Here is a 10,807-nt window from a genome sequence, read left to right as displayed (position 1 = left end):
TATGTATATGTATATGTATATGTAAGTATTTTCTCACGATTGTGGCTTGACTCACCATAAGCAGATATCTCACAAAGGTCAATCTCCCCTCGAGTTCTCTTCCTTACTTATATATATATATATATATATAATGTTCTGCATTTTGTAGTATTGGGAGACCGTGCTAGTTATTATACTCTCTGCATATGCAAACGTTATACCACTGGTGTTTTACTTGTGATAAAATCCAGTTAGAGAGCGACCTCTCATTTGACATTATAATCAGGACACAATTGTTCTGAAGGGTCCCCTTTGGTTCATGCCGTGAATATCATCCTGCTGAAAAAGAGTGACTACAAACGGACACTAAACAGATTTATGTAACCCTTGCGTAACAGGTGTATATATACAAGCTCTTCAAAATGAATTGAGTACTAACATACAAAGTTTTGATTCGCATACTAATAAAAAAAGACACAATCACCGTATCTTGAAATCTCCCTGCATTGACACATGCTGAAAGCTCTTGATACCTCAGTATTGTGGATGGTAATCACCAAGAAAAGTGCACTCACTACTCACATTGGCTTAGTGCAGTTGATTATAATGTGCCAATTTTAATATTCTGACATTGCCTTGACAAAAGGCCCAAGGGAAACTTCAAGCCCTCTGATCACACCAGCTCACTCACAGGACGTGGAAACAGTGCCTGCATCGCCATGACCAAATTCAATTACCATTGGTTTGCCCTTCAGTTTGTAGCCATTTATTAACTGAAGAGCTTTGGATGATGTTCCCTTATCTGGAAAGTTCGAATTGTCAGAGACATCATTCCAATACATTTTCAGTTCAGGTATATAAGAACTAGAAATTTCAAACTTTTAATAGAACACAAATGCTTAGCTGACTACAATTTCAAACTTTTAATAGAACACAAATGCTTAGCCGATGGCTATACTCTCACCAGAAAAAGTAATAAAAGCTTGGCCTCGCATACGACCCCGTTTCATCAGCCGAAACAGAAGCTGTTGCTGTGTCCCCTGGTACCTCACAAACAGTGCAACAAGGTCTGCCTCCGTAACTTCTGCAGAAAGATTTTTGATGTACAAAACCTAGTAACACATGCGAAGAATATGTTTTCCATAGGGTAATTTTAAAAAAAAAACTGCAACAGGCATGCTTTCTTATAAAGCTCACTACCTAAACACACACAGTATGACTGCACATACATTTACAAAGATGCAAAATGGCATACGTGCGAAGGATTCCCAGGTGAGTAATTTAAAAATTTCCCACAAGGAAGTTGGCGGATTTCATCCTGTGACAGACGATTACTAAGAATCTCGTGTTCTGGTATCTGTTCCACGGAACCCAGCTCCAGTTCACGCTCTCTTCTACGTGAAATGGAGGTGAACCCTTCACCTTGTCTTCCGGAAACCTCTGACAATGCAGCATCTACAGAGGAAACTGGTTCAACCTTAGACCTTTGATTTAGGTAACTGTGTAATTCTAGCACCTCCGGAGCCCGTTTCAAAAACACCTCGTCTGTAAGCCTTACACACTGTTTCTTCACACTCACCCTAGCACGATCCTGTGATGAGAATCATCAGCATGACATTAGAGATTGTAAAGGAAGATGACATTTTGGGCAGAAACTCTAATTCCACACACATGTATGTATGAACATATACATACATACATATATATACATATACAGACATACATACATATGTATGTGTATATACATAAATATGTGTAAAAATATGTACATATCTCTCTCTCTCTCTCTCTCTCTCTATATATATATATATATATATATATATGTGTGTGTGTGTGTGTGTGTGTGTAGATATATATTTATACGCACACACGTACACACACCCCCACATATATATACATACGTACATACATATGTATATGTAGATACATACAAATGTATATATGTATATAGATACATATGTATACATATGTATGTATAAGTATATATATAAGTATATATATATATATACACACACAAATGAAGGTACGAAAAAACAGTACCGGTAGGGGACTTTTAAACTTTGAAAAATAAGTTCGATTGAGGTACGATCCACTTTAAAAAACACTTTAAAAAAAGATATTTGTACACATTTAGAAAAAAAAGATACTTGTACACATTTAGAGATGCAAAGTCTAGAGAAGTTGTAATTTGTCATATGACATAAACTAGCACAAAAACTCAAGAGTCATGAACAATGAACACTGAACATGCCATAAATAAGAGTCGTGGCCCACAGCCTACAATAGGAAATACAAAAAAGTGTGTTGTGACCACTGACTAGTCACAACACTAAGTACAAAAATGTCTAAAGTCTAGACTCTAGAGACTAGAGTCTAGACTCTAGTCCTCCTCATCAAAGAAATCACTAGGGGAAGGAATGGAATGCCCTCACTAGAGGTGCTTCCATCATCAGAGGCCAACCCAAAACTACCCTCGCTAAGGACATTGCCCTCGTCATCGTGCTCGGGCTCTTTGATGCCTGCAATAGGAGCATCCTCTTCTTCAGCAACAGGTGCTAAAGTGCTCGAAGTCGAGCCCGAGCCACGCCTCACATATGTAGCCATCGGGGTCGAAGCAGGGCGCCGAACACTACATCCGCGACCTCCTACTCGTGTGCCACCTCTAGCTACACGACCTCTACAAGTACAAGAAACTCGACGGTCAATCTCCTCTAGCTCCCTATAGAGATCGCCATATATAGCCTCCTCATCTAGATTTCACTCCTTGTGGACACTCTTAAGAGTGTCCACAAGGAGTGAAAATATAGAGATCGGCATATATGGCCTCCTCATCTAGATTTCACTCCTTGTGGACACTCTTAAGAGTGTCCACTGTCTTAAGAGTGTCCACTGTCAACTTGAACTCGTCGACATTCACCTGAAAGCAAAGTTCAAACATTTATAAATCATTAGACTTTAGTCATGCATTTATAAATCATTATTAATGAGTTGAACTTTAAACTCTGGAGATCTCTACCTATTTGGAGATCTCCATGTCATGCATCTTCTCTACCATGCGCATGTTAGCACGGCAATATACAAGCCGCTCTTACTGCATGGTGCTGAGACGGTTTCGTATCTTTGTGTGTATGAGTGAGTAGGAACTCCAGTTCCTCTCACATGCCCCTGAAGAGCAATCCTATGAAAAATAAGAGTTAGAAATTAGAATGTATGAACTAGTTAGTAGTTACGACTCTAGAGACTAGAGTATACACTTTATATTCAATAGTCACCTGTGACAAGACTCTCAAAGCCACTTTTTGTACGTGAGCCATTTGATAATCAAACGACTCCCACCAAAAAAGTGGCCGGACCATTGCCTCCCTACTCGAGCAAAGTGGGTTCGTGAAAGCGGCTCCCCTCTGATCATTATACCAAATGAGCTCTTGGAGGAAGTCTCTTTGCTTGTGGAGGGAAAGTATCCTTGGCAACCAAGTAGGCATCCCGATCGAAAAGTAGCTCCTCATTGGCGAAGAGCCTTGGTACTTTGTAAGCGGGATGCAACAAGGCATGGATAGGTCTATGCATCCATCGCCACCTCCTCTCCACAAGCACCACGATCGAATCACGTCGCGGAGTGGGTGGAGGTGTGTGAGAGAAGTAAGAATTAGGGTTAGGTTAATTCATGTGTGGGAGACATACACACAGAGAACAAGGGAGAGAGAGAGAGAGAGAGTTGTGGGGATAAGTCAACTCACAAAGTGAGTGTGTGACCCCTATCACACATGTATATTGCACTAGTACACATAGTGCACTTAGTACATTAAATATACTAAGTGTACTATGTACTATAACTTATGGGCTTGTACACACTATAAGGGTGGGCATTATGCCTTTACCCCAACAACCTCCCACTTAAAGGCAAAGTGCCCTTAAGTAAAGGAAAAGAAAAAATCAGCATGTACATGATAATATACAAGGCCATATCAAGGCTGAAACTGGCCTCATCCAATGCCCATCAAGTGTCTGCAATGAGCAAACCGCTCCGGAGGCAAACTCTTTGTCAACAGATCAGCCGGGTTGTCATCCGTATGAATCTTAACAAGCTGAATTTGCTTGTTCTCTATCACCTCTCTGATGAAGTGATACTTCACATCCACATGCTTCGTCTTTGCATGAAAGACAGGGTTCTTTGCCAACTGGATGGCACTCTGACTGTCACAATGCAACAATGAAATATCCCCTGTATAACCCAAATCAACCACTAACCGAGATAGCCATAATGCCTCCTTGCAAGCCTCTCTGGCTGCAATATACTCGGCCTCCGTAGTAGATAAGGCAGTGCACTTCTGCATCCTGGATATCCATGACACAGCACCTCCTGTGAATGTAAACACATAACCGGTAGTAGACTTCCGGTTATCTGGATGACCGGCATAATCCGAATCCGTGTAACCATGCACTAATGCATCCTGTTTGCCAAAGCAAATGCACAAATCCTGTGTGCCCTTCAGGTATCTCATGACACCTTTCACTGCTTCCCAATGCTTCTTGCCAGGGTTGGCCATGTATCTAGAAACCACTCCCACTGCAAATGCAATGTCCGGCCTAGTAGCAACCATGGCATACATGAGACTGCCACAAGCTGTTTCAGCATACGGAATCTTGGCCATATCAGCCCTGTCACTATCCGACTGTGGGCTGTCCATAGCACTGAGTTTCACATATGGAGGCAAAGGAGTATTAGTCTTCTTCCCCCCGTCCATATTGAACCTCTGCAAAACTTTGCCAATGTATTCCTTCTGAGACAAATACAACAAATGCTGATTTCTGTCCCGAAGTATCCACATACCCAAAATGTGATTTGCATCACCCAAATCCTTCATATCAAAGGTTTGATGCAGCCTCTGCTTCAAGGTAACCATCTCCTTACGAGATTTCCCGGCAATCAACATATCATCAACATACAAGATGAGAATCAGTAGACTGCCATCCAAAGCTTTCTTGGTGTACAAGCAGTGATCTATGTCACTTCTCCTGAATTTCTGAGATTTCATGAATGTATCAAATTTATGATACCATTCCCTTGGTGCCTGTTTGAGCCCATAAAGACTCTTTTTCAGCTTGCATACAAGCTTCTCCTTTCCATTCACTGCATAACCCTCTGGCTGCTGCATATATATCTCCTCATGGAGATCACCGTGAAGAAAAGCAGTCTTCACATCCATCTGAATCAAGTCCAGATCATCATGAGCAACCAAAGCCAATACAGCTCTAAGTGTGGTCATTTTGACCACTGGAGAGAAGATCTCCTCAAAGTCCACACCATATTCCTGCTTGAAGCCCTTAGCCACTAACCTGGCTTTGTATCTTGGCTTTGCATCTGGTGCAACTTTGAGCCTGTATACCCACTTGCATGGCAAAACCTTCTTGCCTGCAGGCAAATGCACCAACTTCCAAGTTCCATTTTTGTGCAGAGAATCCATCTCTGACTTCATGGCACGCTCCCATAGAGCCTTGTCTGCCCTCTGTAAAGCCTCCTTATAACATGAGGGCTCCCCACAATCAGTAAGCATCAAATAGTCAACCCCTGGAACAAACCTGTCAGGGGCTCTGGAGGGTCTTGTGGACCTCCGTACCCAATGACCATCATTTGCAGGTTGCTGTCCAGCCTGCATATCACCCATTGGTGGCTCCTGTTCCATGCCATAAGGCTGAAATATCATGCCCGGTATCTCCTCTAACTGTGGTATATCCATAGGGATATCTTCTCTCATCTCTGGCTGTCCATTTGGACCATTTTCAGCACCATTTAAGGGCTGGTTTTCCTGCTGTAATGGCTGATTTACAGCCCTTTGTTGTTGTCCATGATGTCCATCATCATCAAAGATGACTCTGCCAGGCTCCTGTTGCCTTGCAGGCTCCTTATACATGCATGTTTCATCAAAAATGACATCATTGCTGCGTATGATCTTTCTATTCATGGGATCCCAAAGTCTATACCCCATTTCATCTCTGTCACCATATCCTAGGAATATGCATTTGTGAGACTTAGGATCAAGTTTGGTGCGCATTTCCCTGCGTATGTGCACGTACGCAACGCAACCAAACACTCTCAAGTGCTTGTATGACGGAGGCTTCCCTGTCCATACTTCTTCTGGCACTTTCCCACCAAGCCTTGTGTTAGGTGACCTGTTTATAAGGTGAACGGCTGTCATAACAGCTTCAGCCCAAAAACCATGAGGTAATGCAGCATGTGACAACATAGAACGGACCTTCTCCTGAATGGTCCTATTCATCCTCTCTACTGTCCCGTTTTGTGGAGGATCATAAGGAGTAGAGAGCTCCCTCTTGATGCCTTTAGCATCACAAAAGTCCTGAAACTGTTTGGACATGTACTCTCCACCATTGTCGGAACGCAAAGCTTTCAGTGTTTTGCCAGTTTGATTCTCAACAAGAGCAACAAACTTCTCAAACACTGAGAATGTATCACTCTTCAAACGAAGAGGATAAACCCACACCTTGCGTGTGGCATCATCTATAAAAGACACAAAGTATTTTGTCCCTCCCAAAGAAAGCTGAGGCATCTCACATACATCTGTATGCACAAGCTCTAACTGAGCATCTTTCTGTCCAAGAGCTTTCTTGTGGGGGCACTGTAGTTGCCTACCATATATACAATGCTCACAAAACTGAAAACTTGAAAACTTTAGAGAAGGCAAGTAACCCAAACGAGACAATTGCTCCATTCCTTTGACACTCATGTGTCCCAACCGGCTATGCCACATAGAGATTTCCGGCAGCTCGGTTGCATTTACATTAGCATGGTGACAAGCACCTGCATGCATGAAATAAAGAGTGTCCACCTTAGAGCCTCTGGCAACAACCAGTGAGCCCTTACTAATTTTCCACTTTCCACTACCAAATGTGGTAACATAATCAGCATCATCAAGCTGTCCAGTAGAAAGCAGATTCTTCTTGATCTCAGGCACATGCCTGACATCATGGAGCATAAGCTGTGAGCCATCTGAAAACACAAGCCTAACATCACCTCTGCCAAGAATCTTGCATGCATGGTTATCACCCAAATAAACCACTCCTTCGTTGCCAGCAGTATACTTGAAAAACAAGTCTCTGCAACCTGTGACATGAAAGGAGGCACCTGAATCAATGATCCATGAGTGCATACCATGACCACCTGTAAGAAGTGAAGGGGCATCAAGTGAAGATGTAAATAGGACCTCATCCTCACTGCCACCTGCATGTGACACATTGATTTCTTCAATCTTGACTCCACTTTTGCCCTTTGTCTTTACATCTTTGGCTTCATCTTTCTCTTTGTCTTTGCCTTTTCCCTTTTCCTTTTGATCATTTTTCCATTTGTAGCATTGCTTTTTAATGTGTCCCTTCTTGCCACAATAATGGCATTCCAAATCCTTTTTGGAGCGAGACTTGCTCCTTCCCCGTTCTTGGCTTTTTCCCCTTTGTTGGGATCTCCCACGTGCATTCATTGCATTGGACTTTCCAACAGAGTTGTTTTTCCTGTTCATCTCTTCTTGAAGAAGAGCACCCTCAACATCTGCATATGACAGCATAGCATGCAAATTGCTAGTGGCTGTCCTGAATGTGTCCCAACTCTCTGGCAAAGTGCATAACAGAAAAGTGGCTTTGAACTCATCGTCCATTGCCAACTTTTGATTAATGACCTGGCTGACAATACCATTAAACTCATTTAGATGGGCTGTCATAGACGCCCCTTCCTTCATCTGAAAACCTATGAGTTTCTTCAACCAATACACTTTGCTTGAGGCACTTTGCTGGGCATACAAGTCCTGCAATCTCTGCCACATTTCCCAAGCTGTCTTCTCTTCACGAATGCTGAAAAGTAATGAGTCTGACACAGACAACATGATAGTAGATCTTGCCAGCTCATCCATATCTTCCCACTCTTCAGCAGTAAGAGAAGCGGGCATTACACCCCTTTCTTTGATAGGCTTGTGCTGCTTTTTCTGGAGCAACACATTGTAGCACTGGGTTTGCCAAATATCATAGTTATGCGAGCCTTCAAGCTTCTTGATGTGAAGCAATGAAGAGCTCTCACCTGTGGTTGCCATAGCAAAATGCAACCTGTCAATGCCTGACTCCCTCCAAAATGTGCAAACATTGCACCAAAAGCACACAAAGTGCTCACAGTTGTTCTCCCAAGCTTTATCTCCCACTGCGGAAGCACAAATGCAACTTTTCTTCCACTTTATGTGATGAAATCACCAAAATCTGGTTGCTGCAGATTTTGCACAGCACCTTAAATGTGCTCTGTTGCCCTTCCAAAGTACTGTACAGCAGTACCAAGTGCTCACCAATGATGTACCAAACCTGTACCGGCAAGTACAGCAACTGAAATTGAACCTTTTGGTCACTCAAAACAGTGTACAGCCATGCCAAAACTTGCACAAAGCAGTGCCAAATCTGTACCAGCAGGTACAGTAGCAATAAATGCTCTCCTGGCTGTCCAAATGAGTAAAAATCAGACTTTTACAGTCCTGTACACTGCATACAACAGTCCCGAACAGAAATTGGACAAAAGCCCCTTGACTGCAAGCTGATTTTTGAGGATTCAAGGCATAAATGTCTTGTCTGCTGCTTTGCCAAGCTCAACAAGCATACAAACTTGAAAAGCCCCTTAATATAAGATCAATTTCTGATCATACATGGTCCATTGACGCACATGAAGGCATCCAGAGTGTTCACGATGCTTCCCCCTGGCCACATATACATCCAGTACATAAAAGCCCCCTTGATTTACAGGCACATTGAGTGCTTGTAAGGCATCAACACATTATTCACAGCATCAAATGCGATTGCCTGCATGCAAATCAACCAAATCGGCACAAAAGCCCCTTGATTTGCACTGCAATTTGCTGCAATTTTGCCCAAATGTGCGATTTCTCACATCATACAGCATGTATGAGTGCTTAATTGCACAATTACATCAAAAGCCCCAAATTTCGACATCCAATTTCTTGCAAATTGATCCTGATTGTGACCAATTTCCTGCAAATTAATCCTGATTGTGACCAATGTCACCCAATTTTGCCAATTTTGCTCAGAAATTGAGCAATTCGGCACCTGTACCTGCTCAATTGCAAATCCCAAAAAAAAATTGAAGCAGAATACCTTGTAATTTTCTGATTTTTCTCTGATTTGCAGGCGGGTTGATGAATTTGGTGCTGATGCTTATGCAGTTGCTGCTGCAATTGTGATGTTTGATTGCAGGTGCTCGTTGCTAATTGCAGACATCTGATGCTCTGTTGCAGAAGACGGTGATGAAGCTCCTGTAGAGAAGGGGCTGCACACGTGTTGGGGAGAGTCGCCTGCTAGAAGACTAGTTGAATGGGAGAAGGAAGGCGGCAGAGAGGGGGCGGCGAGTCGGAGAGACCTGCTCCGCCTGGCTGACGCTACACTGTCTTACGCGTATCCGCCTGCCTTCGCTAATAATTCAACGCCCGCCACCCAACTTGAGCGCCGCCCGCCTTCGCCTAGCGCTTGTTGACGTATTCGCTGTCTCCGCCTACTGCTGACGCCCGCCTGTGGTGTGCTACGCGTAGCTCTGCCTTCGCTCCACGTCACCCATGTTGAGCGCCGCCCGCCAGAGCTACACGGCTTTCGCTACACGTTCAGAGAACGTGCGTGCTCTTGGGTGTCCCGCTACCACACTCGCCTGGCTGCTACACACGACTTAAAATCAACGCTTCAGTCTCCTACCTGCTGCTCTCAATGAACACAGTGGCCTCTGCGTTTCCTGGCATGGTGGTGGAGACTTGAAGAAAACTGCCTCTTGTAGCAATATGGGAATGCACTCTCAAATTAGAGGAATCTTGAAACCCTAAAACACAGCCTGCTCTGATACCAGTTGTGTGGGAGAAGTAAGAATTAGGGTTAGGTTAATTCATGTGTGGGAGACATACACAGAGAGAACAAGGGAGAGAGAGAGAGAGAGAGTTGTGGGGATAAGTCAACTCACAAAGTGAGTGTGTGACTTCCCTATCACACATGTATATTGCACTAGTACACATAGTGCACTTAGTACATTAAATATACTAAGTGTACTATGTACTATAACTTATGGGCTTGTACACACTATAAGGGTGGGCATTATGCCTTTACCCCAACAGGAGGCTCGGTGGGATCCCTAGAATGCACAAATTTCACTTTAAGGTTAAGTCTCTAAGGAACGAGAAAGAGATGTGAAAACGAGATTTGAAAACATGGGACATGGGTTTACCTAATCCCCTCCATAGGAGTGTCGGGGTCCTCCTCATCAAGCACGGTGGTCGCACGAATCTCCGCTAAAGCCTCTCGCATGAAGTGGGTGAGCAGCCCTCCATGTCGGCCATCCGCAAAACCCTATACAAGGGAGTCACCGCAATGACAATGGCACACACCTCGCACCAAAAGGACTCTCATGCATAGCCGTTGAACGGCTTGGGCCTCATCCGCACTAGTCACCAACTCCTCTCTTAGCCATGCGACGAAATCCGGGGAGACCACGGTCATCTGGAGCTTCGGTTGCATGTCGTATAGCCACTCCAAGAGAAGCCACATGTAGGCAAACCACATGGAAGAGGGCTTGTTAAGCTCCAAGTTGCTTTGCTCGCGAAACATAGCGAGCACCTTTATCTTCTTTATGAAGAAATTCACAATGGATAGGCCTTGTGCAACCACCCTCTTCACCCACTCTCGCTTCCCCACATCCTCCATGAGTAGGTCTAGACAATGGGAGGCACAATGAGTCCATACAATGGATGGGAACTCCGCCTCTACCAAGCACCCCATTTTGCGGTAATTGGAT

General features: G+C 43.7%; 1 protein-coding gene across 5 annotated transcripts in view; it reads right to left on the bottom strand.

Annotated features, from left to right (window-relative positions):
• Positions 1-354: 354 nt before the first annotated feature.
• The window catches only part of LOC147607737 (uncharacterized), a 139,682-nt gene continuing 129,229 nt past the window's right edge, over positions 355-10,807 (bottom strand). For 3 of the 5 annotated variants that reach the window (XM_086790364.1, XM_086790365.1, XM_086790366.1), the window contains 3 exons: positions 1,235-1,570; positions 944-1,091; positions 355-781 (listed from right to left, as the gene is read on the bottom strand). In XM_086790364.1, coding sequence (XP_086646490.1) covers positions 663-781; positions 944-1,091; positions 1,235-1,570 — 603 coding nt within the window. In that variant the 3' untranslated portion in view covers positions 355-662. Of the gene's footprint in view, positions 782-943; positions 1,092-1,208; positions 1,571-10,807 lie in introns of those variants that run through there. The other 2 variants (XM_086790367.1, XM_086790368.1) reach the window with 2 other exon arrangements.

This window comes from Cibotium barometz, chromosome 55 (assembly GCF_041138505.1).
Source record: "Cibotium barometz isolate CiBa-2024 chromosome 55, ASM4113850v1, whole genome shotgun sequence".
In the NCBI taxonomy this organism is placed as follows: Eukaryota; Viridiplantae; Streptophyta; class Polypodiopsida; order Cyatheales; family Cibotiaceae; genus Cibotium; species Cibotium barometz.
This window is presented reverse-complemented; position numbering and strand designations above follow the sequence as displayed.